The 21699-nt window shown below is 32.7% G+C and overlaps 5 protein-coding genes across 8 annotated transcripts; 2 read left to right on the top strand and 3 right to left on the bottom strand.

The window, feature by feature from the left end:
• Positions 1 to 679: 679 nt before the first annotated feature.
• LOC114195156 lies at positions 680 to 2382 on the top strand. The gene is made up of 5 exons (XM_028085547.1): positions 680 to 824; positions 1136 to 1278; positions 1363 to 1460; positions 1640 to 1899; positions 2012 to 2382. Exons 1-5 carry the CDS (start codon positions 680 to 682, stop codon positions 2380 to 2382), a joined length of 1017 nt encoding a protein of 338 aa, XP_027941348.1.
• A 1473-nt stretch (positions 2383 to 3855) lies between these two features.
• Positions 3856 to 9803, top strand: LOC114195401 (pentatricopeptide repeat-containing protein At1g71210, mitochondrial). Of its 3 annotated transcripts, none has more exons than XM_028085859.1 (6): positions 3856 to 6810; positions 7081 to 7260; positions 8133 to 8311; positions 8628 to 8684; positions 9093 to 9168; positions 9363 to 9800. In XM_028085859.1, the coding sequence occupies exon 1, from the start codon at positions 4110 to 4112 to the stop codon at positions 6714 to 6716; it is 2607 nt and encodes an 868-aa protein (XP_027941660.1). In that variant the 5' UTR covers positions 3856 to 4109; the 3' UTR covers positions 6717 to 6810; positions 7081 to 7260; positions 8133 to 8311; positions 8628 to 8684; positions 9093 to 9168; positions 9363 to 9800. The 3 variants fall into 3 exon arrangements, with proteins under 3 accessions (XP_027941660.1, XP_027941659.1, XP_027941658.1); XM_028085858.1 differs by having other exon boundaries at positions 8085 to 8311; XM_028085857.1 differs by having other exon boundaries at positions 7081 to 8311; positions 9363 to 9803.
• Positions 9804 to 11355: 1552 nt separating this feature from the next.
• Positions 11356 to 15046, bottom strand: LOC114195309 (urease accessory protein F). Its single transcript, XM_028085727.1, has 3 exons — positions 14867 to 15046; positions 14662 to 14751; positions 11356 to 12211 (listed from the first exon to the last, which is right to left on the bottom strand). Exon 3 carries the CDS (start codon positions 12192 to 12194, stop codon positions 11475 to 11477), a length of 720 nt encoding a protein of 239 aa, XP_027941528.1. The 5' UTR covers positions 12195 to 12211; positions 14662 to 14751; positions 14867 to 15046; the 3' UTR covers positions 11356 to 11474.
• On the bottom strand, positions 12340 to 14751 carry LOC114195311. 2 transcript variants are annotated; one of them, XM_028085728.1, is made up of 2 exons: positions 14662 to 14751; positions 12340 to 12997 (listed from the first exon to the last, which is right to left on the bottom strand). In XM_028085728.1, exon 2 carries the CDS (start codon positions 12901 to 12903, stop codon positions 12484 to 12486), a length of 420 nt encoding a protein of 139 aa, XP_027941529.1. In that variant the 5' UTR covers positions 12904 to 12997; positions 14662 to 14751; the 3' UTR covers positions 12340 to 12483. The 2 variants fall into 2 exon arrangements, with proteins under 2 accessions (XP_027941529.1, XP_027941530.1); XM_028085729.1 differs by having other exon boundaries at positions 12340 to 13014; positions 14662 to 14749.
• Positions 15047 to 20127: 5081 nt separating the features above from the next.
• LOC114193840 lies at positions 20128 to 20661 on the bottom strand. The gene has a single exon (XM_028083787.1). It carries the CDS (start codon positions 20597 to 20599, stop codon positions 20291 to 20293), a length of 309 nt encoding a protein of 102 aa, XP_027939588.1. The 5' UTR covers positions 20600 to 20661; the 3' UTR covers positions 20128 to 20290.
• Between the last annotated feature and the right edge of the window lie 1038 nt (positions 20662 to 21699).

The raw sequence follows: 21699 nt of genomic DNA, 5'->3' as shown, positions 1-21699 counted from the left end.
TATTTTATTTTAAATAAGGTAAAAAAGACCTTTTGATGTATTGATCTGATATAAAAGTATCAAACCAGTCAAAATCTTGTAATCTATATAAAACATAGATAAAACGGAACTTACAATACCCCTACCTAGCTATGTTGCTGTCTCTGGAATGAACCTTTGGTGAATAGTACAATCACATAGGTTCAGATTCAACTTGAGTTTTGGTCCAACCCTTTTCATTACGATTTCCCACATTTCATGTATGTCAAAGACACAAATTTGTACACAAGCCTGAAGCTTCTACAGCTGCAGAGCATAATCATGCAGAAGAATCAGGCTTGGTAATTTCGTTACCTCACCAAAAAACCATTCGTTCTCATCGAACGTTTGGTCAAATTTCTTGTCCTACTTATGTGACAATTCTTGAAGGACAATGGTTAGGGGAATTGGCTTAGATTTTACCAAAGCTGCGCCATTAAGGCCAATCATGAATAACAACTTTGAAGGGGTTACTTAGGATGCTCGATAAGCACAAGAAATGATGTCATAAGATATCATCTGAATTTGGACACACACTGTCTTCAGCACCTTGTGAAGGTGATAAACTCGTACTTATTAAGCTGCTGAAACTTACTTTGCTACACAACACTGCAATAAAAGTGAAAAAATAAAGGTGGAGTTCCTCAACAAGGGTAGGGCAATGGAGGGGCAAAGTGTGGTAGTGATTCATGATGCATCTCGAGAAATCAATGTAAGAATTTTGGAATGGTCTCTGCGTAGCTTGTCTCTTTTGCCAGGAGATGTTCTCACACTGATTGCAGTCATGCATCAAGTTGTGACTCCCAGTGAGTAATCTTCCTCAGATTGCAGGGAGCTTCTTATGATGTTGTTCTATTCACCCCTTGAAATGGTTTTTGGAAGAAAGAAAATGGAAAACCAAAGCACCATGAGTCAATAAGTGTTTTGTTGGGTTGATTAATCTGTCTGTTTCTCTAAAGCATATTAATCCTTTTTTCTGGTTCTGATGGGTTGAAAGTCTTGCATCTACTGATGATAAAGATCAATTTACAGTATATAAATGGATAAATGGATGCAAACCTTATCTTATAAGTCGATTAGGTTTGAAGTTCACTTTTTAACACGTGATTTTTTGTAGTGGGGTACAAAAGCAGTGTGGATTGCAGATTAATGATTGGAGCAAACCAGAAGATGGTAGAGGCACAAGTTGCAAGGAAGAAGGAACAGTATATGAACAATGAAGACATTGCTCGTATTTTTCAGCAATACAAATCAGAAAAGGTGATATGATTTATAAATACTAGTGAAGAAAACCATAAACCCTCTATTTTTTAATCTTGTTAACTTTGCACACCATATTTTCAGGTTGGATTTAAGATAGAAATGGCTTTAGGGTCGTCATTGAAGGCAGTTGCACTGAAATCAGCCTTGAAGTTAAAGGCAACATGGCTTATACTAGACAGGTAATAAGATTAATTTAAACTTGCTATCAGAAACTATATGTGAAATTATACATTGACTAGATATGCAAGAACAGCATAACCCTTTTGAAACTTTTCATCTGAAGACTGTTAAATCTGATATATAGTTTGTAAAATGGAAACTTTTTTTAGTGAATGATCTTGCTAAAACCTGGTGACAGGAAAATGAAGAATGATGAGGAGTATTTCCTCAAGAAGCTTTCGTGTGGTATATTAAGAGTAAGGCGTTTCAATAAAATTACACGTTTAAGAGGACCACTACACCTCCCCCATGAATCACGCCCCAGTAGCAGCACTAATGAAACAAACACCGAGAGTATCCCACTACCAGACATTTCAGCTGAACATGTTTACCTCTTCAGCACTGAGACTTCTCCGCACAGTAAATACTCCAATACTCTCATACTTCCTCTGGTTGCATGTACACATGATATTAACTTGTGTTCTTTATCATCTTCTAAACTTTTCATTTCTGCATTCACATGTGGGTTAACATGTTAAAGAATTGTGCCTTGTACCAACTACCTGTGCAGGTACAGTAACAGATTATTCAATGAACCAGAAACAACCACAGGGACAAAAGAGTCCTCATGATGAAGTATGGTATTCAACTCCTGATCAGAGCACAGAAAGAAAGAGCAGTGAGCAAAGGGTTAATCAAACACATGAAGAACAAAAAGCAAGCAGAAATCATGGTAATAGGGAGAAGGACCTAAAACCTGAACTGAAGTTAAAAGAGGAAAACTGTGACATAACTTGTGGTGGTAGCAACAGGGAAAGAAAACAGAAAGAAGAAAGGTCCTCATCTCTTGGTGGTGCTAAAAACTTTTTTCTTGGAAAGGCCGAAGAATACACAGTGTGTGAACAATATTTCAGTTTGAGTAATTTTCATGTAAGGAACTAGTTTCAAATTTATACCTATATTCATTCCACATTTGTGTTAATAGATCCTATTCTTCTTTAAATCTATTTTATCAACTGTTATTCTCAGTAGAATTATTAAATTGTATCCAGGTGTTCTTGAAATCTGCAAATTTAAACACTTTGAATCAAGATATCACACTTTAACAAAGAGGTTCTACCAGAATTCATGCTTCTTCACCAAATTAAAAAGAGAAAACAGTTTTATACCTCTTTAAAATTTCAATCAATCATCACTCCTAGTTGCATAAACTCGTAAACATAAATAAAAACTATTTGATCTATGAATTATGCTGAAACTTCTTTTTCTCCAAAATCTAAATTTGAACCTCTCTTAGATAAACTGAATTAGGTCGTGAAAATCATATGCAAAATAGTTTATCAAAAGTTATATTAGATTAAGTATATAAACAAAATATATATACATAATTTAATTTATAACTTTCTTTGTTAGCTAATAAAAAAGTAGGAAATATGTATCTTTTTATTATTAAATTATTAATAATATTTTTTTTTATAAAAAAAGTTTAACCCAGCATGTATAATATGATATACATGTAACTAGATCAAAATGAAACAATAAAGAGTAAGATGCTTATGAACTTGATAAAAATGAAAATAAGATATAAATTTTATAACTTTTAAATAACAAAAAGTAGTGAAAACGGTCAGCATGTGTTTGGATTAGACGATCAATTTATAAAAATAAAAATGAATGATTTTGAGAGAAAAAAACACAAAGTGAAATTCTTGTACATATGTTATTGGATTAAATATGTTTTTGGTAATTTTAAGTTAATTTTGAAATTAGTCTATTTCGAAACTTCAGACAAATTTAATCCTTTCTCTTTTGAAATACATAAATTTAGTTCTTTTAATCAAATTTTGTTAAGTTTATTTGATATTTCAAGCGCGTTTTATAATTGTATTTGACTTAGCATTAAAGCAAAAATGTGTCAAACAGTAAAAACAACTCAAATTCCACATATTTCAAGATATAAAAGACTAAATTGGTCTAAAGTTTCGAAATAGATTAATTCCAGAATTTACTGAAAATTAAAATATCAAAAACATATTTAACCCTATATTATTTTATCATTTATTAATATTTTTTTTCTTTTTTTTTTAAAAAGTGGATTGTAAAATGGTTAATTAGTTAAAACATAATTTATCTTATATAATTGTAAGCGTCAATTGGAATGTGAAGGTTGTTTATGTGAGATCATAGAAGCCTTCCAAAAAAAGCCTTGGTTTTCTGTTTGTAAAACTTCTACTTAAATAAAAATTGTATAGGTAATAATAATAATAAAATTATAGTTTAAATAATAATAAAATTATACTTTAAATATAATAAAATTGCCACAGCAGTGTCACAGTATTAATTCTTACAGTGTCAAATAACCTTAGGACTAATATATTCGTTCCACCAATATTATTAGCGAAATTTGAAACAAATATTGACATTAGAGGTTTTGGTGGATGGAGTAAAAAAGCAGAGTGAGTAGATTCTAAAAGTTTGGTGTAGCTGAGGTAAACCTAGTTAGTGTTAATTTTGTTTACTCAGAGAAGGTGAAACCTCCACTAAACCCAGAACTAGGAAATTGAGGTTTTTCATGTTACGGGGAGTTTCACACAGACATATACACAAACACTTGGAGGTACCCTGAGAGAAGGGGAAGAAGAAGAAGAAGAATTCAACCCCATTGATCCATGACCATTATGCTACCAATCAAACATGTGACCAAACACCGTCTCAGATCCAAATCGTTGGTCTCCTCCATTATCAACCCTTGCTCATCCCATGCTGCATGCGCTTCTCTCGCAGCATCACCTTCTCCATCAACGCCTTCAACTTCAAATTCAGTTCTGGTCACGAAAAAAGACGTGGCGTCCTCCTTCAAGACGTGGTTCGCGACGCGAAAGTTCCAGCTGGACCCCCTCGTCAACCGCATCTACCAACTCCTCACCACCTCCGCCGACGACGACGACTTATCCGCCGCACTCTCCGCGCTCTCCCTCCCGCTCTCCGAGTGCCTCGTCCTCCGCGTCCTCCGTTACACCGCCACGCACCGCGACATCCTCTCCTGCCTCAAGTTCTTCGACTGGGCCGGCCGCCAACCGAACTTCCACCACACGCGCATCACCTTCGTCGCCATCTTCCACATCCTCGTGCGTGCCAACCACAAACCCATCGTCCTCGACTTCCTCGACGCCTTCCGCCGCCGCTCGTTCCTCCACAACGTCCGTTTCCATGACATTCTTGTCGTGGGCTATGCTATCGCCGGGAAGCCCCAAAACGCGCTCCACGCGTACGCCAAAATGCGCTTCATCGGCTTGGACCTCGACTCCTTTGCTTATCACGTCCTTTTAGGCTCCCTCGTTGAGAAAAACTACCTCAACGCTTTTGACATCATTTTGAGGCAAATTCGCGCCAGGGGTTTCGAGAATCACGCTACCAATATCGTTGTTCTTAAGCATTTGTGCAAACAGAGAAGGTTGGAGGAGGCTGAGGGTTTTCTCAACGATTTGATGTGTCGTGGGGAGGGGTTAAAAGGGCCTGAAGTGAGTTTTTTGGTTGGTGCTCTGTGTGAGAGTTTTAGGTTTGAGCGTGCGGTTGAGTTGGTTAAGCAATTTGGGAGCTCGGGGTTGGTTCCATTGGATCATGCTTATGGGGCTTGGGTAAAGGGTCTTGTTCAAGGTGGTAGGGTGGATGAAGCATTGGAGTTTTTCTCTCAGAAGAAGGATTCTGAAGGGTATTGTATGTCCACTTTTAGGTATAATATTTTGATTTATAGGCTTTTGCGGGAGAATCGGCTTCATCAGGTACATGATTTGTTGATGGATATGAATGAAAGTTGCATTCCCCCTGATGCGGTTACCATGAATGCTGTTTTGTGCTTTTTTTGCAAAGTGGGGATGGCTGATGTTGCGCGGGAGTTGTACAATTCGCGGTCTGAGTTTGGTCTGTCTCTCAATCACTTGGCATGCAAGTATTTGATACTTACTTTGTGTTGGGATGGAGGTGTTGTGGAGGCGTACAACGTTCTCAGAAGCTTGGTTGACAAGAGTTATTTTCCTGATGCGCAGACACTTCGCACGCTTGGGAGTGCATTGTGTAGGGAGTGCAAGATTGATGAGATGAAAGAGTTGATGAATCTTTCTGTCGGGCGGAATATCGTGCCTCCTGCTTCAATGTATGATCAGTTCATATCTGCTCTGTGCCAGGCTGGGAGAGTGGAAGATGGTTATTTGGTACATGGGGAACTTAAGACTGTTGCTGCCAGGGCTTCGTATGTTAAGATGATTAAGGGTTTTGTTAAGTTGGGTAGGGGAGATATTGCTGCTCGGCTTCTTGTTGAAATGAAAATGAAGGGTCATAAGCTGAACTATCCATTGTGTACAGCTGTAATTTGCTGCTTACTTAACATGGATAATTCAAGAGGGCGCTTTTTCAATTTACTGGAGATGCTCACTCGTTGCGAACTTCCTCGTCACGCTTATAACTTTTTCATCGAAGGAGCTGGACGTGCCCTGAAGCCTGACTTGTGTAGGGAAGTATTTGAATTGATGCAAAGAAATGGTGTTGAACCCAACTTGCTCTCTCGTGTTTTTGTGTTGCGAGGTTATTTGCTCAGTGGGAGACTTTCTGATGCTCTGAGTTTTTTTAATGTTGTCCGGAGCCAGGGTTTGGCACGCAAGACGTTGTATACTACCTTGGTTGTTGGTCTTTGCAAGTCCAATAGGATAGACATGTCACTTGGATTCTTTTTGAGCATGCTCAGAGTTGGATTGAATCCAAGTCTTGAATGCTATGAGCTTCTTGTGCAGAAGCTTTGCTCATTGCAAAGATATCAGGAAGCAATACGTATTGTTAAAGCATATGAGGAAATGGGACGCCCAATTAGTTCTTTTATCGGCAATGTACTTCTTCAACATTCTTTGATTTCACCAAAACTCTACGATACATGCGTTTATTTAAGAGGAGTGGAAGAGGAGGGATTTTCTGGTAATTCAACACTTAACTTGGTGATTGGTGCATTTTCTGGTTGTCTCAGAGTGACCCATTATATTTCGGACTTGGAACGATTAATAGAGACATGCTTTCCGCCTGATATTTTCACCTACAATCTGTTGCTTAAAGAATTATCCAAGAGTGATATGGACAAAGCTCGTTTGTTGTTCGCTCGGATATGTCAAAAGGGTTATGAACCTAATGGTTGGACGTATGATATCATGGTACGTGGTTTCTTAAATCATGGAAGGAAAGACGAGGCTAAGCGATGGAGCGAAGAAATGTTCCGAACAGGACTTTCTTGATTTGAGGATAGAATCTAATAGAATATTCATTTAAGGACAATTGGTCTGTGTTCAATCAATGTGTTGAAGATGTAACATGGTTTACCCAATTTTGGTAAGGATATTATGATTTTTAACCATTTATTGGAAAATGGGCTACATTAATTTTAGTTTTTCTGTTAAATTGTTATTCTTAAACAATCCTTGTACCTTTTATTCTCCTCCCCCTTTTTTCTTGTGGAAGCATTGGAAAATAAATTATGTTTCCACCTTGTATTATTTATCACACTGGATTGACATTAGCTATGATATTTGACATAGCTTTTATACATCACCTTATTCTCCATGCTGTATTGTTGAAAAAGAACTTGTCCTTAATTTGAAGGTATTGATTGACAATGTTACAAATGATAAACTGGTCACATGAATAAGGGTACTAAGGATGGAGTGGAACAATGCCTTCGGTCCTGCACCAGTCGCCAAAGCGAAACGGTTTCTCTTCAGCAGATTTGTGTTCTGCATCATGAATTGCCAATGATATATGTTTTCTTGGTGTGAATTAGAGGTAGGGTAAGGATTATTTGTCTGTCACTGCAAATTGGGGTTGTGTATGATACATTTTTATTAGCATTGTCTCAAATATAGAAATATTAAACAGTGTTTAATTGAATTTTGTTTCCCCGATGCTCGGTCAGATAAACTAAACTAATCCAAGGTGTGCTTGTCCATTGGTTTGTTTTCCGGTGGCCTTCTAAGTTAAAAGTCGTATTTGCACCTCATCATCTGAAATAGGCCAATGAGATTCAATGATTAAGTGGATTTCTTAAGCATGTGTATATCCTAAGAATGCTGCTGATCAATCTGGTGATAACAGTGGTATCAATCTGAATGCCTTTCTTGAGAAGAAATATAGTTCAATGTCTATGTCATAAGAATCTGCCTCAATCAATTAAAATTTATGTTGAATGGTTATTGTGGAACATGTTCACTGTGCCTTAAACAATTGTAAGTTGAATCAAAATGTTCTTAATTGAGTAATTTATATAATCAGAGTTTGGCAGGTTTTAGTTTTACTGTATTAGACTCATAACCAGCAATTCTGTTTTACTTTATAATATTTCTATTCCTGATCCGATACTTTTTTTTGGTTATAATATTTATATCCCCAATTTATAGATGCTTGGTATAGCAGTGTTTCTCCTACCACATTTCTCTTTTTGATAATTCAACAATTCGTACCGTGCTTTGTTTCATAGTGATGTTTTCGTCTTGCATATAAATATGACGTGTATTTTCCGTGAACAGTATCAAGATAGGAGACAAATAGCTTTGAAATATTAGTAGCTACTGTTCTTGAGCTTTAATTTCATTGGTGTTACTTTTCCTTAGGATCTGTAGTTACAAGAATCTTAGAATTTATTTGGTTAACACAAGCAGCCCAAAGGACAGCGTATTGATTCTCTGAATAATGCCTATCAAAATTTTGTTGCTGCTGCTGCCAACGTGTTAGAAGCCAAAGAAAATGCCGGTTCAGTTAAAACAACAGCAACAGACAACTGCTCTTGAGAACTTTAAACAGAAGTGGGTTTTCTTACATGTTATTTATTCTAATGGAAGTAAGTATTTATTCTAACCTTTTCTTACATGTTATTGGCTGCTTTTCTAAATTCCAAAATCTATGAGCATGGACACGTTGTGTTGGCTGGACACGTTGTGGAGGTTTCAACTTCCAAAACTGGCAAGCATGGACACTGAAAGTGTCACTTTGTTAGAATTGACATCTTCACTGGCAAAAAGCTTGAGGATATTGTGCCATCTTCCCATAACTGTGATGCATGCATGAGTGTCTTTTGGATTTGGGTTTTACCTTTTTAATTAGAACACTAATATGTTTATTATGGTTTGATTTATGTGTTTTTGTGGTTACAACAGGTTCCTCATGTCAATCGTACTGATTACCAGCGCATTGATATATCAGATGATGGATTTGTAAGATTTCAATTACACTTATCTGTTACTCCTTCCCCTTTTCTATTGATACCCCAACGTGATTTTTGATGTGATGTAAATAAAGTTGTTTTGGTAGGTCAAATGGTTATTTGATTTTCTTTGATTGCATGTTTGGATTACTTTATTTCATGATCAAATTTCTTAAAAGTTGCAGAATCAGACCAAATGATTAAAGTAGCCAGATCAATGATTGATGCATGTGTAGTGAATAAACTATATATGATTGAAATTTCAACTTTATCATATCCATATATATGATTGAAATTTCATCTTTATCATATCCATATGATTTTTTGGTTTCGTTTTTCACCGTCTTTCTGATATTGTGGTTAATATAGTTATACAATTGGTTAATAATGTTTGTTACCCTTTCATTGAATATGTTAGGTGAGTCTGCTGACTAAGACCCTGGTACTAAGAAAATGACCTTAGACTTCCAACCGATGAAAATCTGCTTACGCAGGTTAGATTGTTTGATACCTATTCTGCTTTTTATGTTGAAATTTGCACAAAATTGACATTATGGTTATGAAGAATGAATATTTGGTGATGTCATTATTTGTCCTTACAAAGTGAGGAAACTGGCATGATCTTGATTATCTGTTAAGCTTTCATAATTTGCTCCTTCTTATACTAATTTTAATCTGCATCATGCAGATCAAGGATGGATTTGTTGAGGCGAAAGATCTGGTTGTGTCTGTTATGTCTGCTATAGGAGAGGAGCAGATTTGTGCCCTTAACGACATTGGTCCCAAGTAATAGTTCCATTGTCAGATTAATGGTGGAAAGCTGAAGTTAAACTGAGATGATATAGTATTTATTTCTCTTGTATGTGGGTTTGTATGCTAAATCAGCCAAAACTTGTGCCAATCTTACAATATGTGGTCAAAATTGGATGGCTTTATCTGGGAATCCTTGACCTATATTTTTGTTGTGTTGGACATAGAACCATAAACTGTTAAATGCTATGTTTAGATGCTATTTGCAAGTTTTTCAAACCCTTTTCTGAAAAAAAATTCTCATTATGATGTTTCTTAATTGCATTGCATTGTGAAATATATGCTTTGCTTAGGGTGCTAAGAAAGATGCAATCCTTGAATTCTGTATTTTCTGCACTGAATTGTATTTCTTGTTGCTTGAATTTTGTACCAATTCCTTCAAGAGACAGAGAAGGTAAAACATTGTTCCAAATTTACGGGACAGAGAAAGTAAAACATTGTCCCAAATTTATGTTATGTTTTCTTTACTTATATTCATTTTATACAAAAAGATAAAGGTAAAAAGCTTCTCATAATCTTGGATAAGTAACGTAGGAGAGCTCTTTCAAATTGGAGAATCTTTATAAATCAACTTTTGATTCATTTCATTTATCTTATTTTCTTCTTTTACATGTCACTTTGGAAAAGATTAAGATTATCATAGGTAAAACATTGCCTCAATAAATAAAAGGTTTGTTTGGCAGAAGGTAAATAATAATAGATATTTAATTCTCAAATTTATAATTAAACTAATTTTAAAAGGTCAATAAATTAGTTATAACTTTAAAACAACCATGACTTATGAAAAGTAATAAAAAGATAAATATTAGTAAGTAATTTATCTTACAAAAATATAGTTATTCCCGATAAAGAATATGAAAAATAAAATTTATCCAAAAAAGATAAAAGATACAGGGAAAACTAAAAGGCTGAAAATAAAGTATATTAAAGAAAGAAAATAAATAAATAATTCTTAATGTTATTATTTTACAAAGAAAAAAAAAACTCAAAATAAAGCTGGTTGATTGTGATATTAAAGTATTATTATAAATTATATATTGATTTAAATTTCAATTATTTACTCGTTATTGAGTTATAATTTGTGATTTGGATACCATTATTTCACGAACTTCTAAATCCACTGCCCTTGACCAATACAAATTTTTTTATCTTACGAATATGAAATTTCTTAAACTTACGTCAATTGTGATGTTGATCCTACATCTTCAATATTAACATTGGTCCTTAAAAAAAATCGTTTGAATAAATAATAATTTGAATTTTCTTTAGTTTCTGCAAATCGCATATACTCCCCAAAATTGGCGAGTTAGTTATGCGGAAATTTCTTTTTCTCCAAAACCCAAAATTTCTATGGATTAACCAAAGCTAGATTGATTTCTACTCTAAAATCAACAAAAGAAATGGTTATTTAAATGCAAAACAACAACTGAATACAAGGAATTTTATTAAACATTCTATTATATCAAATAAAGTCTAAACTAAGAGTCATAGAACTAAGAAAATAAAACAACAATGCAGTCAGAACCCTTCCAAAGAAAAGGCTTGTTTTCTTTCTGCAGAACTTCTACTTAAATAAAATCATATGGGCAGTAGAAGATAAAAATATTTTTAAAGTTAAAAAAAAAATCTTAGTAATAATGTTTTATGCGTAAATTTAAAAATATATCTATATCCAGCATTGTCTTGTTTCTTTGAATGTTACCATATTAGTCTCACACAGTTTCAAAAATTGAATGACCCACCACCAATATCCTTGTTACCAAATTAGTCTCGTAAAATTTCAAAAATGGCCACATTTTTTGTCGTTGAATGCCAAGTAATGAAGAAAACAGAACACACCTTTGTGTCATACACACATGATAACTATTAACTAACAAATAATTCCCAAATCACATAATCCGCATCAAAGTGTGGGTAACACTGAAGTTCTAAAACAAGAAACTGATATAACTGAACAGAATACGAAATGCAATATTCAACTTTTTGCCTTCTAAGATGAAAAGAGTCTTGAAAACAAGTAACCATGGCAACCCTGCACAGTATCTAGCAGAGGCATTGTTTGGCATGCTTCCTCAGCGGCACGATTCATCCATTTTTCTAATATAACTTCCGCAATAGAAGCAACCTGATGCTGCAACAGTGCTGCACCAAGGGGTCCTATCAAATTTAACCGAGTGGCAGCAGAAATCACATCTCTAATTGTGATGAACATGTAAGCTCTCTGAGAACTAGTACTATCAAATCCTAGTGCTCCACATACAAGTCCAAAGACAGGAGCATGGTGAAACGACACAGTACCTAAACCCAGAGAAGCATCTCTCATGGTTTTGAGGGAGGGAACCTCAGAAAACACAGCTGAAGCCACCCTCATTAGTGCAGTTCCTTGCGAGATTGATGCCTTCCGACCCACTTCATTTGTTAGGGTAGCATCCAATATTTTGTCAAGCTTATGCCAGTTTTCCAAATTGGGCAAAATGCAAGCTGAGTGCACAAATGGAAGCAGTAAGCTTCCTGTATTCTCCAATATATGGATGATAAATGTCTTAAGATCATTGGAATCAGACACTAAGCGAGTCTGAATTGCTGCTTCAAGGCCAAACGAATGAGCAAATCCACCGGTAGGTAGAAGAGAATCAAGCAACTGCCATTGACTCCACTGTAAAACTGGGTTTGCAAAGCAGGGTGTGTTGTGTGCTTCATTTATTTCCATTCTTAATCATATGAGAACTATAAGAGAAAGTAACAGTAGCATTAAAAGTGGACGAAGATTAGAGACATCCTTCAAAGCTCTCCTAAAACTAAGAAGCAAGAAGAAAATATTTAAATGATATTACCTACAAGTCAAGATAAAATTGTACTGGGATGTGAGACTTGGAAACAATCTATAAATCAAGGTTTTTCATACTGTGATTGTCATTCAGCAATTACAAGTAAAGCTATTGCACCTAGACATTCTCTAATACCTTGAATCTAGTAACCATCAACCCAGACAAAAAAGGCTAAGACTTGTTTTCTTGAGATTGATTATCATCGTGGTTCATGAACTGGAAGCCCATGATATACCTATACTCTCCAGTCCCAAGGCAACGGGAGCAATAATCAAGACCGCTCCCACCACAAGTCCTACACCATATTGGCCATTCACCTTTCGGGAGCATTTCCAAATGAGTCTGGTTTGTCCTTCCCCTTCCACAACACTGGAAGCAATCAACCCTTCCACTGCCCTCACATACCACACAATGTGGATCCGGCTTCTTCCTCCTTTTCCTCCGAACATTTGACTCCGTTTTCACAACCCAACACGGCTTCGAGAACGATAGATGAGGAGACGGTGTAGATGACCGAGATGGGGGCAAACCATTGAAATTCGTCGCCTCAAATCGGACAACCGTGGATAAATTCAGTGTCCCAAAACCCATCTATGCCAGCAGAACTCCAGTGCCCACTCCACTTTCACCAATGGAATCTGAAACAAACGAGGGTACCTACTCACTGTGAACTTCCAACAAACATCTGTTACACAGTGATCCCTGGTTAGTAATTCGTCAACAAGATTAGGACAATTGCGAGTAGCACTCTGAAATGTATGCATGTACTAGTAGTTGAAGATAGATTAGAATAATGGGAGTCATTTCTGTCAATAGACCACTTATTGCTTTGTCAAGGGCACGTGTTCAAGGGCCTTGCATGATATGAATCTCGCCAGATCAATGTTCAGAAACTAACTTGTTAAATTGTTATGGGTAACTAACTTGCATCAATATTCAGAAAAAAGAAAACTTGAATCTATGTATATAGCTCACTATTAAACATATAAACTTGATAATGAATTCAAACCTCCAGTAATAAAAAATAACTGCTTATTAACTGACAATCAACTAATTTAACTGCTAAACAATAACTGCATCTTAACTAACTTAACTGACAACACACCCTGATATTTAATGCAAAGATTGTTTTTTCAGTTGTTAAGAAAAAGGAAGCAAACAATGCACACTGTTATGGAGTGAGGACAAGAAAAGCCAGCCGAGGGAATACCAGTAAAATTGAAATAGAAAGGCTAACCCAATTTACAACCAAGCTCTGAACAACTGTTACAACAAGGCTTTTGTTTCTCCATGAGACTTTTCAGTGGTACATACAACATTAGGGAGATAATAGGTTGACATTCCTTAAAAGATACAACCCTTGACAAATATCTGTCTATAAATATATATTATTCGAATCATATTTTTTATATTTTTAGAATAGGTTAAAGTGAATTTATTTTATTTTATAGTGTCAAAGTATAATTTTTCAAACAATTATCCAAAATGATATCTAGATATAGAGTAGTGGAAGATGGTTTTTACCTCTTGGAGGGTATTGGGTATATTAGCAATGATAAGTGTTTTGTAATATCAACAAATTTATTATATTGCTTACCCTCTTTCATTTTCTAGGTACGCATAGGTAATGTTAAATATCAGGAATGCAGCAAGGATTATGACTAATTAAACTACTGGTCTTTGTTTTCACCAAGGAAATGGCAGAGAAAAAAAAGTAGAAGGAAAGATGTGGCTGGTTAAAGTCAAGGTGCAGGTAAACTGAAGAAGCACGAAGCAGAATTATGGCACATTTTGCCTAGATTTGATGATGAGTTATAGGTTTCAAAGAATCTCTCTGACCAAACAAAGCATCTCAAGTAAATCTTCCATCCATCATTAAATGCTTCAAGTACTAAACTTCTGGCCTTTTGTCCAACTTGAAATCTTTTCAATATCTATGCTAAATTCTCAATCTCACTGATGTTGATGCTCACAAGAGGAAGCACACGTACTTTAAGTTTCTCCTCTCTTTGTTCCTGTTCTGAGGAAGACCTTTCCATACATCTTTTTTTCCTCTGCAACCAAATGGATAATCTCATCCTAACTAAAATGCCATGCCTTAAATCTCAAGATATACATCATTGGTGATTCCCCTTGCCCATTGGATGGTTCTAGAAAATGCATCCCGCCACTATTCTACTGGGTCTAAAAGGTCTTGGTTTTATTTCTGGCGACAAAATTCACCAATGCTAATCTTCTAGCTAGGTCAAAAGACTCTTAAGACAACAGATTGAAAAGCCATAAAAAATTAAGACAAAGGAATTCATTTGAGACAATGGTAAAATATGGGTTTTTGCTGCAAAATCATACCAAACATCCAAATTGTTTAATCCGACGTCCTCTAGGGAACAATTACTTCTTCAAAACGTCACAACCCTTCTTAACTATCTCTAGTTTTCCCTGCAGCAAACAGAACTTTGATGGTTATATAAGGCACCAAAGTGGAAAACTAAAAAACAAAACAAAAAAATTCTTGAATTTAAAAACCCTAAAACCCGTAATTGGGTCATTTTACCTTGAATGAACCCTAAATCAGTGAACAAAGAACACTAAACCAGTGAACACGAAAGAACAACAGGAAAATGAGTCCACGGCAGGATTTGGAGGGAATGTGTTCTTTCGAGAATTTCGAAAGCGACAAAAGGGCAAGGGGATTGGAAGTGAGTGTACTGGGAAGAGTGATTTTGGAAAAGTGAGGAATGCCACTTTCAAAGAATAAAAATAAAAGAGGGACACAAAAAGAAAATCCGCAGACTGAAAAATAGTTATTTATTAAAGAAATGCCATTTTTAAATCACATTTTTTAATACTATTATATTAATAACATGATTAAATATGTTTTTTTTTTAATTTATGGTTAAAAATTAGATTATCTTTTTATTAAAATTTTAGATTAATTTTATCTCTTTTTATAGAATATGTAAATTTAATCATTTTTAACCTAATTTTAATAAATTTATTAAATATTTTAAATATGTTTTTCAAATAACATTAAAATATATATATATATATATAACAAAAAATATAAACCACTCAAATATTACAAATAAATATATTTAAAATTTTTACTAAATTTAAAAAAATTAAATTTACACATTCTTTAAATTTAGAGACTAAACTAATAAATTAAGTTAAATTTTTTCTTTTAAAATGAACTAATTTTACTTCTCATTAACCATTAAGGTATCAAAACATATTTTACTTACGATAATATAATATTTGAAAACCTTATATTTCACATGCGATGAATAGGACTTATTAAAATATTGTATTTTCAGGATAAAAACTTAATATAATATATTTTAAATTTTAAAAATCAGTGATTATAAATGTGTTTTGAAAAACAGAGAAATATTACAAAAAAAAAAAATCAAACATAAAATTCAAATTTGATATTATACTGCAAAAGAATAATTATATTAAAATCACATTATATACATTGATTTTTTTTTTATGGTTTGACTTCTAAATTGTAATAATTAAGTGAATAATGTAAATATATTAAAGTAGAGTGCGACATATGTTATAAATTAATCAAAAAGAATAATTATACTCTATTTATCAATATTTCATCTTAATATATATGTGGCTATATTTTTAGAACAGAACATTTCATTGTACACTAAATGTCTCGCATGACTTTAACAGCCTCCATAAAAATTGTATACAAGTTAGAGAAGTAATGTATGTAAGCTGTGGTTTTTAAAATAGTAAGAACATATCAAAATAATAAATTTCAAAAAAGACTCGGTATTAATCACTTAACATTATGATTTACATATGTTTGTATCTAACTTTTAGTTTATTTACTATAATAATTTTTTATGTATCATTTTTATCATGTAAAAAAATCAACAATTTAAATATTTTATGATAAATTAGTTATGTCAAACTTAATTGAATTTATAAATTTAACATTTTTATCGGCGTTTATAAATTTGAATATAATTCAGAAACTAATAATTTTGAAATACATATGTTTATATCTAACTTTTAGTTTATTTACTATAATTTTAATGTTTTATGTATATTTTTTATCTTGTTAAAAAAGTCAACAATTTAAATATATTATCATAAATTAGTTATGTCAAACTTAATTAAATTTATAAATTTAACATTTTTATCGGCATTTATAAATTTTAATATAATTGAAAAACTGATAAGAGTTTTTAATTCTGCCATGCTTTAATTTTAAAAAAATACAAATTAAAACAATAATTTCAAGTTATTTATAAAAATATCATAAACAATATTAAATTCAAATATTATATAATTCCATAATTCATAATTCCCTTCAAAGAAAAAGTGGCTTCTAAGTGCCATAACATAACGGTTAATTCTTTTTTTCCTTCATTGAAAATTCAAACTTGTTATTATATGTATGGCACATCCAACAGGATTATGTTCTGTCCAATGAAATTTATAAGAATTTCAATTATTTTAATATTTATAAAATTAAACCAATTAAGGTCAATAACCCAATCATTACATATATATATATATATATATATATATATATATATATATAACAGTATTTGTACGGGTAATAGTACTTACCAACTAAGAACATCAATACATCAATACCTAATTTATAGCTCTATTTCTCATTTAATATTTTTTTTTTATCCAAGATTATGGTCTCTTAGTTTTTTTTCTTCTGAATTTTAGTATTTTTCTTTCTAAAAAATCTGTAATTTTAGTGTAATTTACAAGTTTTCATATATTTAATTATATTGAATTAACCATCAATGATAGTTTAAAATTAATAATATGATATAACTAATCTTAATTGGTCAATAATGTAATAAAACATATACAATATGATACGACATAGATATATCATTTCCAAATTCACTTTGGCATGAAATTAAAACTAAGAAAAAAAATTGAGAAAGAAAAAAGGCATAATGGTTGACTATTTTTTCATTGTTTCCCACTTTATTATGTTGACAAGAAAATTACCAACCAATCTCATATTCCTCTTTTGCTCTATTGCTTCATTTTTCTCCCAACCCCCATTATTGCCCAAACAATTAGCAAGAGTTGATGTGAAATATAAGTGGCCAAAATTGTTGTGGAAAATAACTCTTCTTCTTTTGCTATGATGAACACATACCACAAACAACATTTCAATTTGAATAAATTGTGAGAGCAAAGGGTGAAGACCACAAAACCATGTCCACCTAAGCTTCTACTATTGATGGTGAATGTGTAAAATCAAAGTGTCCTTCATCACTTCATAGTAGTCATTACCACTCATTACCATCAAAGTGGAGATCATCAATGGGACTATGTAGATATGTGTCTCTACAAATCATAGTGCTTTTCATAACTATTCAATAACATGGGAGACCTTTGCAAATGTGCCTATAAGCTACCATTATAGATAATCTTTGATTAATGTAAGACTTTCTTTTATCCATTATCTTTTGTATATATAATTTAAGTTTGTGTTAACAAAATCTAATTATGTGAAAATAATTTTCTAGAATGTTCATGATGAGAATATGTTGTAGGGATGTACCAACAATAAGACAAAATGATAACTTCATTTATATTATGTTGCTAAGTAAATGTGTTAGGTTAGAAGTAAAGATTGTATACATCATTGTTAAACCTAAAAAATAGACGTATTAATATTAAAATTACACACTAGTAAGAATTTGATAAAATTATTATAAACATGATAATTTTAAAATATGCATTGCTTATTAAATACACATTTGTTCTTTAATTAATTTTAGGGTTAGATATGTTTTTATCCTTTAACTTTCAGTGAATTTTGGAATTAATCTATTTCAAAATTTTGGACCAATTTAGTCATTTATCTTTCAAAATACGTAGATTTAGTCATTTTAAAGAAATTTTGTTAGGTTTATTTAATGTTTCGTACGTATTTTAGGATTGTATTTCAGTTATTTATATTGTTTTATAAGTCATCAAAGTGTCGTACGTCTTGAGTGTCGGAATGACTTATAAGTCATCAAAGTGTCTTGAGAGACAAACACTCATACTCTCAATTCTTGATTGAAACACAATGAATATAAAGTTTAAAATATAAGAACATGTAATGTTATAGGAAGAGAAAATTCAACCCAAATGTGTCTCTATCTTGTATTAAAAAGCATGCATATTTCTCAAAAAAAAAAATGTTTCGTAAGATTTTTTTTTTTGATGAAAAATATATTATTACATGATTAAGAAACTTGAATCTTACCGAGCATTTTTATGAAGCACATGAATTCTTCACTAGTGTGATCAAGATAAATGATGATTTCTTTTAGTATCATAATTAACATATTTAAAATTTTAAACTCAATATTAGGGAGAAAACATAAAGTATCCTACATATTTGTTTAGTAGTGCCTATTCATCTAACTAAATCAATACACATAGATTTTCATTGTCTTGCATTAGTTAGTGACCCGCATGTGGACAATTAGAAAAATACATTGAACACTACGAATTTTTGTTTTTTGAAAATTTAGTAAAAAGTGCAATCTTAGCACTATTGAAAAATAAAGTTACACCTATTTCGAACTTAGGTAGTTTTAATAGTGGAGAAATGAGTAAGGTCACGCGTTTTTGTAATGAAAATGGCTCTCACACGCCAAAATATCACATACACACATAACATCACAAGATTTTTTATTTTTTTATCATATAATAAAAATAGATGGTAAAAATTAGATTAAAAAAAATGGTATTCAAATTTAGTGTATGGTTATATAATTTAGATTAATTTCTTTTACTTGAGAGATTTAATATTAAAGTTCCTTTAGTTGGATGATTTTAAAGAAGCGTGAAAATTAAAGTTAGAATTTCCCTTAATATTTCTTTATTCGTGAGAAAATAAAATGTTAAAATCCACAACACATTGGCACTAATAATTTGAATATTTTGAATGTGGCTTTCTATGAATTATTATTCTAGAAAAGTTGGTGTCTCTTGCGCCGCCTCACTATCACCACCACCTTAAACAAAATGATAAATGTTCGAGTAATTTAATATTGCAATTATATTTTCAACCCTAAATCAATCATTACTCTTCCCAATTTATTTTTATCTTCATTACCTCACAAACACTATATGCATTTACTCATTCATGCATTTTTTTTTTGGGTAAGACAAGACCTAAAAAAATGTGATTTTTCAATTAATTTTAAACAATAATAAAAAAATATGTTAAAAATTGTGACCGACCATTTCTCTTTATTTGTCAGAGAGGATCTTTCACTTCTCCTTATTCGTAATTAAAATAGTGAGCACAAAAAAAACAGTGTAAATGGTTAATCAAAGTGAAAACTCAGAGTAATTGCTTTTTATATTCTTTTTCTCCTCAATCTGACATCACTATATCAGACAGAAGAACACTGACAATTCCACTTTTCATAGTATCTTCATCAAATACTAAATTTACAATACCAGCGTGAAAACTGCTCCTTAGATCTCAGAAGCTTTGCTTTCACAACAAAGAACAGTGACCAAATTAATACAAAGTGTGTTGTGTTGTGTGCTTTTTACATCAACATTTAGTGATGAATGAGCAAAAGGGAAAAGGCATCAACTGTTTAAAGCTAAAATCTTTCAATATTTTTCTCTTTCTTTGCAGGACATGAACCTAGTCATATGTTGTTCTATGCTGACAGAACAAAAACACTTTTCTTGTTCTTATTTTAAGCATAATCAAGAGAAACAAAAGAAAATGGACAAAAGGTATCAACTTTTAACAGCCATATAATGGAAAAAACGGTGAAAAGCAAAATGAAACATTGATTAACACGAAAAGTAGGTCATATCATAACTCTGGCTGATCCATTAAATCACCTAGTGTTGTAGTAGTATTACATATATGATCCAAACTGTGAACAGAAGAAAGAAGAAAAGAGAAAAATGATCCTTGGAAAGAAGGTGCAGAAATTGGTATTCACAATATTTACTACATCAAAATTGCATATCTCATGCTATCACTTACCATGAGATGGTTCATTTCAGAAACCTGTGAGAATTCCCCAGTTACCCAAACCCCATCAGAACCATTAACCTGAGGGTGAGAAACACATGAGAGTATTGAAATTGGTGCTTGAAGAATGCTGCACACAAACCCCCAACCATGTTGTCTTCTGCTTCTGTCATCTCCAAATAACTCAACACCGTTTCCTGCTTCAAACATGCTCTCATCTGCAACCTTTGAACTCTTTCTTGTGCTCTGAAAGTTTCTTCTCACTGCTGCTAGAACACGCCACATCTTGTTTACTTCACCTACCTATAGTATAACTTAGTATTATATATATATATATATATATATATATATATATATATATATAGTTCTCAGCAGAGTAAGACAGAATATTGGGGACTATGAACCCTGCAGAGAAAAACAAAGAGTGGTTGGAAGGCCCAACTCTTGTACAAGGCTTTTTAATAATGGTTTTTAGGTGGTGGTGTTACCTAGTGCTTGTGTTTATCACAAAAGTGTCATTGCTGTGAAATGATTGGTAGATAATTTTTTTATGCAGTGAGAAGTTCAAATTCTCTGGTCTTTTCTCTCTTCTGTATGTATAGGGAGAAAAAAAATGTGTGTTAAAATATTTTGTCTATACATTTCAGTTCTGAAAAAACCAGTCTTTAACTGTACTTAAAACACCCTGTTCATCCAAAATGTTTATATAGAAAAGTTCTGTCCAAAAAATACTACATTAAGTACCATTTCTCTCCCATTAATCAAAAGTGGGGTCTGTTATGCCCAACTTGCCGACAAAGCTGCCTAATTTACAAAAAGTCTCTTCAAGAGTCTTTTTGCCATCAAACTTTGGGTTTACTTTTGCTGTGTTGTCGTGGTGCACCAGTTACACACTTCAGATTTTACTGATATATAATAAAAAATTTAATTCCAAGTCTAAATTTTATATCGGATAAAAACGAAAAAGTTGAGTATCATACAAGGATGAAGGATGAAGACACGTAAATTTATTATTTTAAGGTTTTTGATTGAAAATAGTGTCAATATTTTATGTTATTGAACTCAGGTTTCATTAGTGTTTTATCTCTCCGTTAAACTTCCTTTTTATATAGATAAAGAGTGGTATCAGTATCTTATAAGATGAGGTTACAAACCTTACAGAAAGAATCTTAAACATTGTTTTAAAGTTCTGGATTGAAAATGGTGTCAATCTCTTATGTAATTGGACTGCAATTTCAAACATATTATAAATCAATCATTGGGTTAGAAACCTCAGTAGAGAATCTTAACCATGGATGGATGAGTGATCTTTGTACAAGGATTGACATGGGTTGTTTATTAGAAGAGCAATTGATGAGAATAATGCAAAGTTTTTGGGTTCCCCA

This window comes from Vigna unguiculata, chromosome 8 (genome assembly GCF_004118075.2).
Source record: "Vigna unguiculata cultivar IT97K-499-35 chromosome 8, ASM411807v1, whole genome shotgun sequence".
Taxonomy (NCBI): Eukaryota; Viridiplantae; Streptophyta; class Magnoliopsida; order Fabales; family Fabaceae; genus Vigna; species Vigna unguiculata.
Note: the sequence above shows the minus strand (reverse complement) of the source record. Positions and strands in the feature narration are given on the sequence as shown.